This window comes from Trachurus japonicus, chromosome 20 (assembly GCF_045865225.1).
Source record: "Trachurus japonicus isolate A0001 chromosome 20, Traja_1.0".
NCBI classification, from domain to species: Eukaryota; Metazoa; Chordata; class Actinopteri; order Carangiformes; family Carangidae; genus Trachurus; species Trachurus japonicus.
The window spans coordinates 4076985-4095606 of record NC_140926.1 but is presented as its reverse complement, the minus strand read 5'-3'; the positions used below and the strand labels follow the sequence as shown (position 1 = coordinate 4095606).

Genomic DNA, 18622 nt, shown 5'->3' with positions numbered 1-18622 from the left:
GTGTGTGTGTGCGTGTCGTCGGTGCAGCGGCTGCAGGACGAGCAGGTGTCGCTCACTCAGCGCCAGGAGTCGTTCAAGCAGCTGCTGCAGGAGATGAACCAGAAACACGAAGCTCTGAAGACCAAGCTGCAGGAGAACGAGACGCACGCTCAGGTCAGAGCAACACAACCACTTTTTATTGTGTGTGTGAGAGATGCATTGTCTTTCAAGAAAACACAGATTTTTAGTTTTCTCCTCACTACTTTCAGAATTACAGAAGAGCATTAGGGCCAACAACAGAGATTTTTTTGAAGATTAGGAGGAAAAAACTCAAAATTTCTGATATAAAAACTCAGAATTACTGACTTTTTTCCTCAGAATCTTAAAAAAAAACTCCGTTGTTGGCCCTAATGCTCTTCCGTACAGAATAAAGTGATAGTTTTACGAGAAAAAGTCATAATTTTATGAGAATAAAGTCATAATATCTTAACCTGTTGTTTCAGAGGAGGAAAGTTGTTAAAATGAGGCCGTGCAGCATCTCCTGAAGTTGTACTTCAGTGTAGGTTTCACAAACAGCAGCACATTGTCATCAGTATCAGGTCTTTGAAAAGAATATGGAAGAAAATGCATCTACCTGTATTTTCTTTCTCATCTTTTTTCTCGTGAATTTACAACTTTATTCTCATAAAATTGTCACTTTATTGATTATATTATGACTTTATTCTCGAAGTCTGTGAAAACATTTTTCTCATGTGGCCCTAATACTCCGTCGTACTTCACTGATGTTTGCGAGAGTTGAAAAAAACCCAAACTGTACGAAGTATCTCCTCTGCACAGTCTTATTTTCTTTCTCTGTAACGTTGTCGTGACATCGTGACTCTGAAATATCATCAGTCAGCGTGAGAGGTTCAAGGTCAGCCCAAAAAACGGGAAAAATGTGCACTCATCCCTTTTTCAGTGACCACTGTTAGTTATGTTGTTCCAGACTTGTGTCTTTCTTTTATTTCTCTTCTATTCTTCACATGCCTAACTCTCTGTGTGTGTGTGTGTGTGTGTGTGTGTGTGTGTGTGTGTGTGTGTGTGTGTGTGTGTGTGTGTGTGTGTGTGTGTGTTTCAGCTGGCGAACCTGGAGAGGAAGTTGCAGCACTTGGAGCAGAATAACTTCGTAATGAAAGAGTGTATCCTTTTCACGGTCTTTAATCTGTTGTGTTTGAACCGGCGATGACTGAGCTCGCCGAGCCCTGTGATTGGTCGTTCACCGGTCCGGTGGTGACATCATCATCATCAGCGTTTCCTCAGGTTTCCTCAACTGCAGCGTCAGTCATCGCCTCCAAATCCCAGGAGAGCGACTTCGACTCGGTCGCCAAGAACGTCTGTCAGCAGGTGGCCGAGTACAACAAGTGTCTGATCGAGTCGCTGCAGAACAACAGGAGCTGAACACACGGCCTGAGTGAGTGTGTGTGTGTGTGTGTGTGTGTGTGTGTGTGTGTGTGTGTGTGTGTGTGTGTGTGTGTGTGTGTGTGTGTGTGTGTGTGTGTGTGTGTGTGTGTGTGTGTGTGTGTGTGTGTGTGCGTGTGTGTGTGTGTTAACTGTGTGAACACGCATTTATCAGTTTATACAAAACACTTCAGTTTGGGAATGTGGCTCTTTGTTGTAGCTGCTCGTTGGTCCTGAATCATAGATATATGATATACTGTATATACATATTGTATTTAAAAATGCAGATTCCTTGTAACTGTTAGTTTCTTTTGCTCTGATCATTTGAATAAAGATAAAAAAACATCTTTCATGTTTAAAGTTATAGCTATTAGTCAGTGTAAAGCAAGAAATATTGAAGATTTACAAGTTTTTTAAGGTAAAACAGAATTTTTAATCACTGATGGTGTATCATGTTCAGAGGTTTGTTGGTTTATACTGTTTGATATTTATTCTCGTTCAGACTGCAGCTTATTTACACTCATTAAAAGCCTAATGGAAAAATAAACTTTTAAAGGTCGGTAACCTGCCACAGTAAATATCATGTGTTTGTTGCTGTCTTTTGAAGCTCTGCAGAGTTAAAAAAAATAATCATAATAATTTTACTATTTTTATGTTGCCTTTCAAAAAAAAAGTCAAAATCTTTATAAAATTACATTACAAAAGTTTTATCCCATTAAACAAACTTATTTATAGCTTAATTTTTGAGAAAACATCATAGACTGTATAAAGAAGGAAAACATTTGTAAAAGTAAATATGGCTCGTTCTGTGCAAAACTGTGAAATCATAAAATGTAAAAAGAAAAATCCGGACAAATTCACTTTCCATTTTTTATATTTATTGCTTTTAATTACAGGAAGAAAAAAAAACAAAAAACAGATCAACAATTTTGCATAAAATTCCGCTCTAGAAATATATTTGACCTTTCCAGTACATAGATATCAAAGAGTAGAGTAAACATTACAACTGACTGAGGGTGGCAGGCAGCACAGTGTCGCCCCTCCCCCTCACCCCTCCCCCACGCCCCCCTTTGCAAATGTACAGTACAGCATTTATTCTTGAAAACCGTCCAGGTCGTTTGGTGCCTCCTCAGTATTTACACCGGACTTCACTCTTCATCCACATCATCCGGTCTCTGCAGGACCCAGGATTCGGTCCGATCCACTTCAAGTCTCGAACCAGAGAAATAACTCTTTTTTTTTGTTTAGTTTAGTTTGTGTTTTTTTGTGGGGAGACAGTTTGGGACATAAATAACGTTTGGAGGTGAAGCTGGAGTCTGATTGATCAGCAGCGTATCGTCCTTTAGCTTTGTTTCTTTTAAACATTAAAGGTAGATAGATAGTTCAACATTTTGGCAAATTGGCCCTATAGTCATAGCAGTAGGTTCGTTACCTTTAATTGTCGGTGCAAGCTATTTTTAGAACGGCAGAGCAGAGCCGTGAGCTGCTCAGAGCTACGCTACAGAGGCTCATGGGATTTCTTGGTTTCCTTCATCAAACTCATCAAATACACAATCCAACAACTCCACAACGCTCTGGTGGACAAGTTGTGAGCTGCACATTCACCACGCTATGAGATAATAACACAACGTTACCACACAGAGTTGTTTTAGAGGGAAATACAGAGACTGTTGATGAAAAACTGTCCCTGAAGGCAACGCGCATCAGCGGTTTTACATGAATTTCCCTCTAAAACAACTCTGTGTGGTAACGTTGTGTTATTATCTCATAGCGTGGTGAATGTGCAGGTCACAACTTGTCCACCAGAGCGTTGTGGAGTTGTTGGATTGTGTATTTGATGAGTTTGATGAGGGAAACCAAGAAATCCCATGAGCCTCCGTAGCGTAGCTCTGAGCAGCTCACGGCTCTGCTCCGCCGTTCTAAAAACAGCTTGTAACGACAATCAAAGGTAACAAACTTACTGCTATGACTATAGGGATTAGGGCAATGGGCCAATTTGCCAAAATGTTGAACTATCCCTTTAAATATGTCACAGTCTCTGCAACGTTCAGGACAAACTGCTGCGTGTGCATCGACCAACGTTCACCAACACAACAAGCAGGACGTCCACAAAGGCCTCAAACAACACACACACACACACACACACACACACACACACACACTTTATAAGGTGAAACTATAAGTCTGAAACGGCTGCTTAGAAAAAGTGTTAGTGTTCACTTTTAATTTAAAAAATCCAACATGTTTGTCACCAACAGGTTTTGAGATGTTCAATGTAACGAGAACTGTTAACACTTCGTTCCCCGTACGGAAGCCTAAAGTGTTCAATATTAAATAAATACTAATAAAAGGACCAACGAGCTCAGACTGTGAGTTTATTCCTCATAATAAACTGTTCAAACGGAATAAATAAATAAAAGAGATGTTAATGTGATTTGAAATTAAATCTCAGAATGAAAAATATAAGAATGATTTAAACTTTGCAAAAATCTTTATTTAGTTATATTCATATATTATTGAACACTTTGAGCCTCTACATTCTTTCCTCCTGTTCATTATTTCAAATGTTTCCAAAACAAAACGAAACAAAAAAATAACTGTTTAATAATAAAAACCTAGAGAACGTTAAGCTTAAAGTCAAATATTAAAACTATAGATCTGGGTTCGGGGTTTATTTTAAGTTCAGGACAAGTCAGATTTTGCCTCAGTGAGCGACTTTCAGACTTTTCTTCTCGTTTGTTTTCAGTTTGTCGAGTTGCGAAAAACAAAATGAGAACTTATATGAAACACTTTTAAAAGCTGCTTCATCAAGGCATCGACAGCTGATACGTGTACTACATTCAAAAAGAAAAAAACCTGTTTATATATACTGTATATTAAAAAAAAAGAAGAACTTGACTTAACGGCGGCGATGCAGCAGCAGCAGCGTCTCGACTTCCTGTAGTAGAGTCACTGTTCAGTCTGACTTTATGAATGGAGACGTTAACGAGACAAGTTACCACTGGTTTGACTTAAGAGACATGCAATGACATCATCCTTAGAGAGAGTAGTGGGGGGTGGGGGGTCGGGGGGGTGGCAGTGTGACGCCTGAGGAGCAAACTGAGACCTTTAAGAGTGGTTAAAAACTTTTTTACTTCCTGTCCGTCTGTAGCTTACAAGTGTCCAGCTTCCTCTTGGTCGATTTTTATAGATTTTTTTGTGAATGAATGAGTAAAAGTGAGTGAAGGGGGAGAGAAAACATGGCGTACAGTACCACTGCTTCCTGTCACGAGGGAAGACCTCACTCTGTTTCACACCTTAACAAACAGTCAAAACGCTGCGTTTACTGATTAGTCTGTGATGTTTTTTTTCTTTTTTGTTCTTTTTTTTGATCGAGAAAATAAAATAAAATAAAATAAAAACGAGTCCTGTAAAGTGGACTTGGTTTTTAGTGAACTTAACTTCCTGCTTCACTCTAGTGCATTTCACCAAGTAAAACATAAAAAAAAAACACAAAAAAAAGCAGCAATTACTCTCTAACCAAACATACATACATATATCAAGTGGCAAAAAATAAAATAAAAATAAAAATGCATGAGATCCATACATTTCAATACAGTCAGATTCCTTAGATGAGAAACGTGTACATTCAAAAAACTTACAGCAAATTTGAAAGTTAAAACAAAAATAAAATCCCATCTTCGTTTTTCTTTTTCTTTTTTTTTTTTTACATTATGTTTTGATTCTTTTTAGTTTAAACCTTTGAAAAAACTGCTATACAGTAAAATCCCAGGTGAACAACAGTAAGAAGGAGGAAAAAAAATAAAGAAATAAAACACATAAACATTTTAGAAATAAGTGAAATAAGAACCGTTTTTCAGTCGAGACTTCTTTTTTTTTTTCATGTAAAACACAACAAAGTTTTACCTCCCTCCCTCCCTCCTGCCGCCAAAAAAAACAAAAACATCTGTCAGCTTCTAATAATTAATTAATAAGTTAATTGCTTCCAACCCTCAGTGCAAAAATATTAAAAAACAAACTGAAAGGGAAGGGGGCGGGGCCACGACAGTGTTTCTCTCAGGCACAAAGTACGAAGGCGTCTCTCTCCTCATGTACACACACAAGCTTTTTAGTTCACACGCACACGCACGGTGAGGGGATACAGGACCATCGCCATGGAGACGAGACCAGAGGAACTCCATCCTTCATCCTTACATCATCATCTTCGTCTTCTTCAGTCGGCATTGTCAAACGCTTCTGAAATGTGAGCGGCGGCGGCTGCTGCGTACTTCAACCGGAAGCCACCTGCAACGAAAAACAACACACAACAACACACAAACACGACAACACAACACGACAACACATACACACACACACAGGCATCCAAACGTTGGACACACACACACACACACACACACAGATGTAAAAAAAATCCACACACACACACAAGAAGGATGCAACGATCAGTGGTGGAAATAAAGAAAGAAAAATAATAAAAAAATTAATGTACTGTAGGAGAAACGATGCAGTAAAGGTCAGTTACGTGGTTTTTTAGTGTCTGCTTCTAAACTTTGTGTTTTTTTTTTTTTTGCTGTTGTGTAAAACTTTATGTTTGTTTGTTCGTGTTGCGTTCGCTGCTTCTGTAAAATAAAAATAAAAAACAGTTTGTTTCACATCTCTGAGCTGAATCTTCATGAGTTTAAACCTGAGTGCTGAAGTTCTGTTTCTTTTTTTTTTCTTTTTCTTTTTCTTTTTGTCGTTTTATTTCTGAGCGTCACATTTTCATTTTCTGTGCGACTGCGGCTCCGCCTACTTGTTGTTGTTGTGAACCTTTAAAAAAAACAAACAGACAAACCAACAAAAACAAACAAACACAAACCACAGGCGTCTCGTCTCGTCTCGGCGTTCGGAGACTCGGAGACTCTCGACTCTGCGGCGCCTAAACTGCTGCTGCTCGTAGTCTATAGTAGCTTTATAGTTTTAGGACTCTTGATGCCTGCTGCAGAGGATTGTGGGTAGTGGAGGTGGGGGGGAGGTTAGGGTTGGGGAGGGGGAGGGGTGAGAGGGGGGAGGAGGAGGAGGAAGGGGGAGGAGCTAAAGGCTCTTCTGCTGTTTGTCCCGGTACCTGGATGCTTTACCTTGCTGTGTGGAGTCTATGGCCGGCTGGTTGCAGTCCTGAGCGTAGTGGCCGCTCACGCCACAGTTATAACACGACACGTTGCCGTTCTTCTTGTTCACGCCGCCGCCGCCGCCGAGCGTGGCCGCCGCCGCCGCCGGCATCATGCCCAGCGGGTTGGGGTAGACGTGTTGGTAGAGGCGCGGGCAGAACGCCGCCGTCGCCGGTCCGGACGCGGCCGCAGCAGCCGCCGCCGCCGCCGCCATCTGCTGCTGCAGGTTGTAGTTCGCCGCCGCCGCCACGGCGACCTGCGTGCCGAGCATGTGGGAGTGGGAGGGGACGTCGGCGTGGCTGTGGGGGTGCGTGTGCGTGTGCAGCTGGGGGGGGGGGCCGTAGTGCGGCGAGGCCGCCGGCGGCGGCGCGGGCGTGAAGAAGGTGGGCAGCGAGGCGGCGGCGTTGGCCTGGTGAGGGGGCGTGGCCTGCGTGAGGTAGCTGCTGCTGCACAGGCTGGTGATCTGGAAGAGGGGGGGGGGGCAGGCTCAGCACCTGGCGCGCCGCCGCCGCCATCGGGTGGGACGGGAAGAAGAGAGGAGCCGCCTGGCAGCTGGGGGCGCCGCCACCGCGACCGCCACAGTTGTTATGACAACCACAAGTCCCACATCCCATTGGCTGCTGCTGCTGCTGCTGCTGCTGCTGCTGCTGCTGCTGTTGTTGCTGTTGTTGCTGCGGCTGCTGGAGAGCGATGGGGTTGCCGGCGGCGACGCTGTTGCTGTAGGACGTGCAGTCGCTGTGCGGCGTGCTGTGGGTGAGGGCGGGGCTGGGGGAGGGGGCCGGGCCGGGGGTGTGCGTGGGCACCGCCGGGGGAACCGCCGCCTGAACGTGCCCCGTCCCCCCCGGAGACGGAGCGGCGGCGGGCGTTGCTCCGGCAACAGGAGCAGGCATGACGGGCGCCGTGGCGGCGGGTGCGGTGGGGGGCACGTTCAGGCTGTAGGGCGAAGGCAGAGCCGACGGCAGCGTCAGCCCCGGGTGTTTGGGGTGGGGGGGCTCCGGGCCGGGGGGGGGCAGGACGCTCATCGCTCTCACGGCGGCTGTGGGGGTGGAGCCGCCGCCGTCGCCGTGGGGGGGGGGGCAGACCCGTCTTAAACCTCTGGACCAGCGGCTGCGCGGCGCCGGGGGGGTGCAGGCCGAGCGGTGAGACCCCGAAGGTCGGCAGCATCTCCCTCTTCTCCGCATCCGCCGCCGTCGCCAGGGGCAACGGCATCATCACGGCCGCCGTCCCGCCTCCTCCTCCGGTCGGCGGGGGGTGCGGGGGCTTCCCGTCGGGGGTGACAGTCTGTCCGGGAGGGGCCGGGGCCAGAGGCAGCGCCGCGGGGTCGGCGGCTCCGTTGGGGAGGACGTAGGGCAGCGAGTGCATGAAGGGGAGCGGGTGGTGGTGAGGGGGGGGGAACTCTGCGGCGCCGGCGTCGGGGTGACACAGCGGCGGCGCCATCGGAGCCCGGTGGGCGTTGGACAGCAGCGGGTGGACAGAGGACACGTCCCCAACCGCCGCCGCCGCCACTGGGGGGCCGAGCTGGTGGGTGAAGAACACGCCTTCGTCTGAGTGGCTGTCGGTGTCTGAGGGAGATCACATCATCGGGTCAGAACAGATTCAACATTCATCATCATTATACAAACGTGTGTGTGTGTGTTAGAGCTGTCAGAACAAACTTAGCTCTTCGAACAGAATTCAAATTATTTTAAAAAATGGCAAAAAAAAAAAGCAGCTCACGGCTCTGCTCCGCCGTTCTAAAAATAGCTTGCACCGACAATTAAAGGTAACGCACCTACTGCTATGACTATAGGAGATTATGGCAATGGGACAATTTTCCAAAATATTGAACTATCCCTTTAAGTTTTATATTGAGTTGGTAAAACGCAAGTGCGTTATGTTACATAACAGATTTGGTTGGAATGCCCTTTAGTGGACGACACAAATTAGACCACAGACCCCCCATTGGACAAAATTTGGAAACAAACACCCGAATGACCCTAGGAGCTATGTTGCCGGGGGCTTAATGCCCCTGGTAGGGTCTCCCAAGGCAAACAGGTTCTAGTTGACGGGTCAGACTAAGAGCGGTTCCAAAACCCCTTATGAGCGGCATATCATCAAGGAAGACCACGTCGCCCGGATCGACGTTACCGGGGCCCCACCCTGGAGCCAGGCCCGGGGTTGGGGCTCGCAGGCGAGCGCCTGGTGGCAGGGTCTCTGCCCACGGGACCCAAGGAGCGACGTGGGCCCGCCTTCCAGTAGGCCCACCACCCGCAGGAAGGACCATGAGGGGGCGGTGCGTTGGGCTCTGGGTGGCAGCCGTGGGCGGGGGCCCCGGTGACCCAATCCCCGGACAACGACTCTGGCTTTAGGGGACATGGAATGTCACCTCGCTGGGGGGGAAAGAGCCTGAGCTCGTGCGGGAGGCTGAGTGGTATCGGCTAGAGATAGTTGGGTTCACCTCCACGCACAGCCTGGGCTCTGGAACCCAACTCCTTGAGAGAGGCTGGACTCTCTTCCACTCTGGAGTTGCCCATGGTGAGAGGCGACGGGCTGGTGTTGGCTTGCTCATAGCTCCCCAGCTCAGCCGCCATGTGTTGGAGTTGTCCCCACTTAACGAGAGGGTCGTTTCCCTGCGCTTTCGGGTCGAGGATAGGTCTCTCACCGTTGTCTCGGCCTACGGGCCGAACAGCAGTGCAGAGTAGGGGTGCTGGGAAGTGCTCCAACCGGGGACTCCATCGTTCTGCTGGGAGACTTAAACACTCACGTGGGCAGCGACAGTGTTACCTAGAGAGGTGTGATTGGGAGGAACGGCCTCCCCGATCTGAACCCGAGTGGTGTTTTGTTATTGGACTTCTGTGCTAGCCACAGTTTGTCCATAACGAACACCATGTTCGAGCATAAGGGTGTCCATCAGTGCACGTGGCACCAGGACACCCTAGGCCGGAGGTCAATGATCGACTTTGTAGTCGTGTCATCTGATCTCCTGCCGTATGTCTTGGACACTCGGGTGAAGAGAGGGGCTGAGCTGTCAACTGATCACCACCTGGTGGTGAGTTGGATCCGCTGGCAGGGGAGGAAGCTGGTCAAACCTGGTAGACCCAAGCGTATCGTGAGGGTCTGCTGGGAATGTCTGGCAGAATCCCCTGTCAGGGAGGTCTTCAACTCCCACCTCCGGGAGAGCTTTGACCGGATTCCGAGGGAGGCCGGAGACATTGAGTCCGAATGGACCATGTTCTCCACTTCCATTGTTGGTGGTGGACACCGGAAGTAAGGGATGCCGTCAAGCTGAAGAAGGAGTCCTACCGAGCCTAGGTAGCTCACACTCCTCAGCCTCCCGGGGAAAGTCTATTCCAGGGTACTGGAGAATTCGGCCGATAGTCAAACCCCGGATTCAGGAGGAACAATGCGGTTTTCGTCCTGGCCGTGGAACACTGGACCAGCTCTACACCCTCCGCAGGGTGCTCGAGGGCTCATGGGAGTTTGCCCAACCAGTCCACGTGTTTTGTGGACTTGGAGAAGGCTTTCGACCGTGTCCCACGTGGCATCCTGTGGGAGGTGCTCCGAGAGTATGGGGTCGGAGGCCCTCTGCTGAGGGCTGTACGGTCCCTGTATGACCAGAGCAGGAGCTTGGTTCGCATTACCGGCAGTAAGTCAGACCTGTTCCCGGTGCGTGTTGGACTCCGGCAGGGCTGCCCTTTGTCACCGGTCCTGTTCATTATTTTTATGGACAGAATTTCTAGGCGCAGCCAAGGGCTGGAGGGGGTACGGTTCGGGAGCCACTTAATTTCATCTCTGCTTTTTGCAGATGATGTGGTCTTGTTGGCTCCCTCGAGCCAGGACCTTCAGCACGCACTGGGGCGGTTTGCAGCCGCGTGTGAAGCAGCTGGGATGAGAATCAGCACCTCTAAGTCCGAGGCCATGGTTCTCGACCGGAAAAGGTGGCTTGCACCCTCCAGGTCGGTGGAGAGTTCCTGCCTCAGGTGGAGGAGTTTAAGTATCTTGGGGTCTTGTTCACGAGTGAGGGGAGAATGGAGCACGAGATCGACAGGCGGATCGGTGCAGCGGCTGCAGTAATGCGGTCGTTGTATCGGTCCGTCGTGGTGAAGAGGGAGCTGAGCCGAAAGGCAAAGCTCTCGATTCACTGGTCGATCTACGTTCCCACCCTCACCTGTGGTCATGAACTCTGGGTCATGATTGAAAGAACTGGATCCCGGATACAAGCGGCCGAAATGAGTTTCCTCCGCAGGGTGGCGGGGCGCTCCCTTAGAGATAGGGTGAGGAGCTCTGTCACCCGGGAGGAGCTCGGAGTAGAGCCGCTGCTCCTCCACATCGAGAGGAGCCAGCTGAGGTGGCTCGGGCACCTGTATAGGATGCCCCCTGGACGCCTCCCTCAGGAGGTGTTCCGGGCATGTCCCACCGGGAGGAGACCCCGAGGAAGACCCAGGACATGCCGGAGTGACTATGTCATTCGGCTGGCCTGGGAACGCCTTGGGGTCCCCCCGGAAGAGCTGGAGGAAGTGTTCAGGGAGAGGGAAGTCTGGGGATCCCTGCTCCGACTGCTGCCCCCGCGACCCGACTCCGGATAAGCGGTGGACAATGAAAAAAAAAAAAAATGGAACACCCGAACTACACAAATATTTGTTCCAAGACTGAATAACTTTACTTTTTCTGTCAATGAATGTTCAAATTAGGACCCATGGTATGAATTTTTTGGAAAATTTTAGAGAAATTTCTGGATTTAAAAAAATAATATTTCTGGAAAAAAAACGTGGTAAAATTTCAAGGAAAAGGTTGTGGAAAAAGTTAAAAAAAAACAAAAAAAAAACATTAAATATTCAAATATAATTCAAATTTTTAACACAAGAAGAATTTGAATTTTGAATCTGATTTGGGGGGAAGATTGACAGCCCTAATGTATGTGTGTGTGTGTGTGTGTGTGTGTGTGTTGTACCTTTGTTGTGGTCGTCCTCGCTGTCCAGGCTCTCGGGGCCTCGGTGCTGGGGGCTGGAGGGGGAGCTGTAGCTTTCTGACGACGTCTCTCCAAACGTGTCTGGACCTGAACCTCCGTCTGCAACAAATCAATCACAGATCAATAACGTTATTTATTCAGTGTCAGAGGTTTTTAAAGGAGAGAAACGAAACAACTTTAATGCAAAAGGTTCGTGAGCCATAATCCCTATAGTCATAGCAGTAGGTTCGTTACCTTTAACTGTCGGTGCAAGCTATTTTTAGAACGGTGGAGCAGAGCCGCGAACTGCTCAGAGCTACGCTACGGAGGCTAAATGGGGGCAGTTTTTCATCAATCAGTCTCTGCATTTGCCTCTAAAACAACTCTGTCTGGTAACGTTCTGTTATTAGAGGGAAACCAAGAAATCCCATGAGCCTCCGTAGCGTAGCTCTGAGCAGCTCATGGCTCTGCTCCACCGTTCTAAAAATAGCTTGCATTGACAATTAAAGGTAACAAACCTACTCCTAAAACTATAGGCGATTATGGCAATGGGACAATTTTCCAAAATGTTGAACTAAACCTTTAAATCTGACAATATGTAATTAATCTTTGGTAAATGATCAGTGCTTCTTTTACTTTTGAAGCCTCAATTTTGAGCCATTAAAAACTCAATTAACCGTTAGCACTTCCTGTTTGTAACGGGATCACTTCCTGTCTGTAACACACCACTGATTGACTCTGAATAACAACTTAAAAAGCTGATGATCTTCAGTTCTACGTTCTATAGAAGCAACATATTTATACATTTATCTTTGATGGACACAGGAGACGATGACGATGATGATGAAGTTTCACTGAATCTAAAAACATGTGACTTCAGCCGTCACTCGTCTCTCACCTTTCCTCTGCGGCGTCAGAGCCGTTAAACTCCCGTTGGTGACGAAGGCGACAGCTGCTTTTCCTTTCCCCTTGTCCCTGAAGAGAGGAGGAGACGGACGACAGGAGGACACGGTCACACATGGAGATCTGACATGTGAGGAGCTATAAAACCTTTTTTTTTGTTGTCATATGAAGTCCCATGTTTGACCTGAGCAGCATCAGTGGTCATGTGACCTACCTGTCTGTGGGCAGGACTCTGCTCTTGGTCTTAGTGACGGGGTGACTCCTCTTCTCAACGTCCTGCAGCTGAAGAGGAGAAGAAGATTCATTCAGTGTTTCACTGCATCTTATTCATGACGTGTTTTATTATTATGACCTCTGACTGATTGTAAAACACAGACACTGTGTTGGGTCAGTGGGGCAGACAGGTTTGTATCTATTTATCTTAATAATGATTTCGCAGATCTAACAGGACGATCAGAACATACACAACTCGTTTTGTGACCTCCATCTTTTCTGGTTATTTTAATCCAAATACCCCAGATCAGTGTTTTATATGTCAGTGGACAGAGCTCCTCTTATGGTTCATTTATTATTTTACTGTCTGCTACACCTTGTATTGAAACTAGTGAGGAAAAACCTTGATATATATTTCACTTTTTGCATTTTATACCTTTGTAGGAACAAATAAAATCTAATTTTTCATCATCTATGGAAAAACAATGTCTAGATTTTGATGAATAAATACTGATACTACTATATACTGATGTTTGAATATTCAGAGTCCATGAGGATGTGGACAGAACAGAGAGGGTTACAGTACGTTGACTGTGCTAAGCCTCTGAGATGAGAGAGGGAGGGAGAGGAGGGGGTGTGCTTCGTCAGCAGCAGAGCCGTCTCTCTCTCTCCTGCTCACTCATACATGTAGACTTGACCTATATCAATGAGATTAGCAGTGAGTACTCCCATTCACGTGGCAGTGTGTAACCTACACACACACACACACAGGAGGGAGTAGCCTGTGTGGAGCTACGAGCTGTAATGATTAACCAGTGTTCATGGAAGAGTCTCTGACACTGAACTGTGAGTCTGAACTTTACAGTCGAGTTAATCATTAAAGCCACGGGAGTGAACTCCTCTGCTGCTGCTGCAGGTGGGAAAAGCATCTTAACCTTCATCCTCACACACTCACAGTCATCGTCACTCAGAGGAAGCTCAACCTGGACTCGGTCCGACGATGGGAAGCCACTAATTTATGAGTAAAAAGGAGCAAAAGGCACCATGATGATCTGGTGATTCTGGGCTAAAATAACAAATATTTCCTCACTGTTTAAATTCAAACTCAACAACGTCCCCCTGTTTTTCTGAGTAATTTATTTTCAGACTTAACAAGATTTCAAAATCCCGCAAGAAGCTCCTTCAAGTTACATTTAACCAAAGATACTACGCTGTGGTCAGTCAAGCCTCCACTTCATCATAGATCTGGAGCTAGATTATCCCAGGCATTGTTCTGTGCTACATGTAGCCTATATACTTAAAGGGATAGTTCCACATTTTGGCAAATTGGCCCATTGCCATAATCCCTATAGTCATAGCAGTAGGTTCGTTACCTTTAATTGTCAGTGCAAGTGTATTTTTAGAACGGCGGAGCAGAGCCGCGAGCTGCTCAGAGCTACGCTACGGAGGCTCATGGGACTTCTTGGTTTCCCTCATCAAACTCATGCAAAACCGCTGATGCACGTTGCCTTCAGGGACAGTTTTTCATCAAGCAGTCTCTGCATTTCCCTCTACAACAACTCTGTGTGGTAACGTTGTGTTATTATCTCATAGCGTGGTGAATGTGCAGCTCACAACTTGTCCACCAGAGCGTTGTGGAGTTGTTGGATTGTGTATTTGATGAGTTTGATGAGGGAAACCAAGAAATCCCATGAGCCTCCGTAGCGTAGCTCTGAGCAGCTCACGGCTCTGCTCCACCGTTCTAAAAATAGCTTGCACCGAAAATAAGAGCATGCAAGGACTGATTTAAAAATAAAGGTTACCGTCCAAAACGGATTCAAGGATTCAAATAGTAAATTTGTGAGTTTTTTCTTGTGAATTTGTGACGTTAAACTTGAAAACTCCTCCTCTCTCTCCGGTGTGTGTCGTCCCGTGTGTGAGTGTGTGTCTGTACCTTGGTCTGCTCGGCCTCCTGGCTGCTCCTCAGCGTGCCGCTCTTCTTCCTCCTCTCTGCCGGACCGTTGGCCTCTGCAGCGTGGCCCCCCCTCCGCCCCTCCCCCTGGGAGGCTTTGGCACTGGAGAGACTGATGGAGGAGGAAGAGGAGGAAGAGGAGGAGGAGAGGTGTGTGTTAGATCATTAAAAGGTCGATAGTGATGTCGTCTCAGCAGGTTTCACTCCCACTGATCCAAACTATCACTCTCTGTTGTTCAGCTCTGTCAAACCTGTTCTACTGATACCTGCTGTTTTCTTATTGTCTTATTATAATCATCATTTAAGTATTATTCTGTGCAGTCAGAGGCTCAGATCACACCGTCTACTCACCCTTGACATGGACTCTTGGTCCCGTGCTTCTTCTTGTGTCCCTGAACGTACGACTCCACCTCTGAGAGAAAAATCAATACGTCAAGATCTGAGATTTTGCATCAAGATTTTAATTATTTTCTTTGGTCAATTAAAGAAATAAACACAAAGAAAGAGATCAAGATGTAAAGTAGGAAAAGAACAACTCAAATGATCTCCAATCAGTTCACACACTGGATCAATGAAGCTCAGTGCTGTTGTTGACCTTTCCTCACTAATACATGTAAATGTAAAACATCCACTCAGACAAACTTAAACTGATCTTAACACCGAGGCATCGACCTCTATCCGTCCTGGGAGCTGAGACATGAAACTGTTTATTTAACTTATTAATATTCAAAGTTTATTTTTAACTCGATATAACCTGTTATTTTCATATTGAATTAGCAGTATTAATAACCAGTATCAGATTAATCCCATGTCTGAGATCTCGGAGACTTAACGGCCTTATTCTGATGTAAATCACGAGCACAGCGCTGCCGCGGCGACTGAAACTCCGGCTGAACTCAGTCCAGCACATGACCCGGCAAATATAGCCCAGAAATATGAGGATTTGAAACACACTCAGCCTTTCCAAACGACCTCCAAAAATAACCTCCAGTCGGCTTCAGACTGCGGCTTGCAGCTCGCCTGGCTGGGCCGAGCCTCGGCCGCTCATTACAACACTGACTACTGCTCCTCTTTTGTCCTCTTTATCGCTCGTCCCTTTACTTTAACTTTCTCCCTACGATTCTACGCAGAGTTTAAGTTAGAAAAGTATTTATTGTGTTTAAACCAAAAGTATAGACAGGCCATTTGCCACTTTAGAGTAAACAATACAAGAATACCAAAAGTTATTGGAAGGTATAAAGGACTCGATAGAAGTCGGAGGTTATGTGATCTATGCAAAGACGGCCAGATTGGTGATGAGTTCCATGTTTTGTTTGAATGCAAGAACACATATATTGTATATCAAAGAGAAAAATACCTCCCTAAATACTATGTTCGTCGCCCATCTATGTTTAAACTAATTTTGTTATTACAGTCTGATAAAACAAAAGTTATTTATAAGCTAGGTGCTTTTCTGAAACGTGTTCTTCCTCTGTTTAAGTGTTTTTGCTCTGTCCTGGTCCGAGATGTATAAGTATGTACAGCCTCCACTGCCTCTTAATATGTCTGATTATTTGTACTGTTTTATTGTTTGTGCTCCATACCACTTGCGTGGTCGTGAGAAAATAAAGTAAAGTAAAGTAAAGAAAATTAGCTGTAAAAGATTTTCACTTTCTCTTCTCACCTTCCTCCTGACTGGAGGCGTCGGAGCAGTCTCCCTGGTAGGCCTTCCCCAGCTGGCAGTTGCCTGTGAAAATATACAAAAAAATAGAAAATAAAAGAGAAATCGGTTGGTTTTTGTGATGACAATAATCAGATTATAGTCGCACAACTGCTGCTGGAGATTTACGACAGAGCAGGAGGTCCCTGAAGGCACCAGCCGTCGCTTACAGCTTCATCTTCAACAACATAAAAACTGATTTTCCTAAACAAATCTCATTATACTTAAAATAAGACTCATCAAATAAAAAGTAGCTTGTTTTTAGACACTTTTTACTTCTTTCAAACATATTTTCACTTGAAATAAGTAGAAAAATCTGACAGTGGAGCAAGTTTTTCTTTCTTATTACAAGCACAAAAAACTTGCTTTCACTGGCAGATATTTCTACTTATTTCAAATGAAAATATGTTTGAAACAAATGAAAATGATCTAAAAACAAGTTAATTTTTAGGTGATGAGTCTTATTTTAAGTGGAAAGAGATTAGTTTTGACTAGAAATGAGACATTTTGACAAGAAATAAGACAAATATTCTTGGAAAGATTTTGAGTTTTTGCAGTGCTGTGAAAAACTAATTTATCCCATTAACAAGCTGTTAAATGTCCAAGTAATTAAAGAACACAGTAACTGACGTTAACACTGCTGCAATAACACAACAAATAATAATTTTAGAGTGTATTAATGTGTGTGTGGTGTCCATGTGAGAAGATCAGATCACTGACTTTGAAGGCAACATGTGCGTCAACGCTAAAAATAGAGGAATAAAGAGCAGATGTTGTGAAGAGGAGAGACTCACATCTGCAGGAGGAAGGTTTAACGGAGTAGCTGGAGTCACAGTTGAAGAAGCTGCAGACCTTCCTGGTCTGTCTGAAGAGCGGAGGAGCCGACAGGAACCGCTCCCTATAGAAACACATCACAGTTTGGTTTTTACACCTCCAGAGGAAACTTAATGAACCTTGTTCCTGTTTAGAGAGGCTCCGTTCAAACCATGTTTACACACTGCAACATGCAAATGAGCAGTTCATTAACCACACACCAGTCATCTGGAGAGATCTGCTCCAGTGTCAACAGACTGTCGCTCTGCCACAAGGTTTAATAGCACACTTTCATTTAATCTGGATGTGTTGTTTAAACACTCACAAAACCATTAGACTCATAATGATCACACTGACTTGATACAGAGCCGTAAAAAAAATGAATCAACAATCAAACAATTGTCATTCATATTTCTTTTTTCAGAGGTTTTATTTTCTCAAACTTAATGAATCTTTTATTTATTTATTTATATTTTTATATTCTATATCTATCTGTGCCTTTTTAATGTATGATCGGTGCTGTGCTGCTTGCTGGAACCTCAATTTCCCTGAGAGTAACCTCCCAAGGGATTAATAAAGTACTATCTATCTATCTATCTATCTATCTATCTATCTATCTATCTATCTATCTATCTATCTATCTATCTATCTATCTATCTATCTATCTATCTATCTATCTATCTATCTATCTATCTATCTATCTATCTATCTATCTATCTATTTAATAGTACACTTTAATTTAATCTGGATGTTTTGTTTAAAAGGGTCTCTGCAGGTTTCACCAGCTCAAATTTAAGACTTTTTAAGACCTTTTTAAGACCATTATGGATGAAATTTAAGACCTATCATGACAAATAAAAAATGTACAAAAGAAATGCGAGTGAAATGCTCGTCCATGGTGGGCATAAGAAAATGTAAGACCTGAAGACTTGAACACAATACTGCAACAAATTTAAGATATTTTAAGGCCTAAAATTTAGATTTTCAAATTTTAGACTTCTTTAGACTTTTTAAGACCCTGCAGATACCCTGTTTAAACACTCACAGAACCATTAGACTCATAATGATCACACTGACTTTGCAGAATCTGTGCGACATGATAAAGAGCAAAACTATTGTCATTCATATTTCTTTTTTCAAAAACCTCCAAGAGTGTATTTTCTCAATACATTTGATTTTCTCAAACTTAACAAATCTTTCCTTTATTTCTAAACCACAGACCTGAGATCACCATGTTTTTTTTTATCTAACGTCTGACTGTGACAGGTTCAAACATGACACATGACAGTGGTGATAAACAGTGTTTGGTCTATTGGATTTTCAAAATAAAATAAAGTTCATTCCATTGCTGTGCTTCAAGGAAAGAAAGATACAGTGTCATCATGCAAAAGTTTGACCCCCAATGTGAACAGTCCATCAAGTGGAAACAATCTCCAAAAGACATAAAGTTAAACATGAAACCCTTTTTTCCCCCAATAATTGAATCAGTATCACTGTATTATTTTAGTTTTCTACAGTTTCAGAGTGAAAAAGGGAAACAAAGCAGCAGCCTG

The 18622-nt window shown here is 45.1% G+C and overlaps 2 protein-coding genes across 2 annotated transcripts in view; one reads left to right on the top strand and one right to left on the bottom strand.

Annotated features, from left to right (window-relative positions):
* ift74 (intraflagellar transport 74) overlaps positions 1-1422 on the top strand; it is a 16183-nt gene extending 14761 nt beyond the window's left edge. The window contains exons 18-20 of the mRNA XM_085763438.1: positions 28-153; positions 1097-1157; positions 1301-1422. Coding sequence (XP_085619564.1) covers positions 28-153; positions 1097-1157; positions 1301-1416 — 303 coding nt within the window. The 3' untranslated portion in view covers positions 1417-1422. The remainder of the gene's footprint in view (positions 1-27; positions 154-1096; positions 1158-1300) is intronic.
* Positions 1423-4719: 3297 nt separating this feature from the next.
* The window catches only part of zcchc2 (zinc finger, CCHC domain containing 2), a 32065-nt gene continuing 18162 nt past the window's right edge, over positions 4720-18622 (bottom strand). The window contains 11 exon segments of the mRNA XM_085763273.1: positions 4720-5700; positions 6534-7044; positions 7046-7639; positions 7641-8125; positions 11494-11610; positions 12389-12465; positions 12608-12675; positions 14540-14669; positions 14909-14969; positions 16221-16283; positions 17051-17154. Of these exon segments, the coding sequence (XP_085619399.1) occupies positions 5630-5700; positions 6534-7044; positions 7046-7639; positions 7641-8125; positions 11494-11610; positions 12389-12465; positions 12608-12675; positions 14540-14669; positions 14909-14969; positions 16221-16283; positions 17051-17154 (2281 nt within the window). The 3' untranslated portion in view covers positions 4720-5629.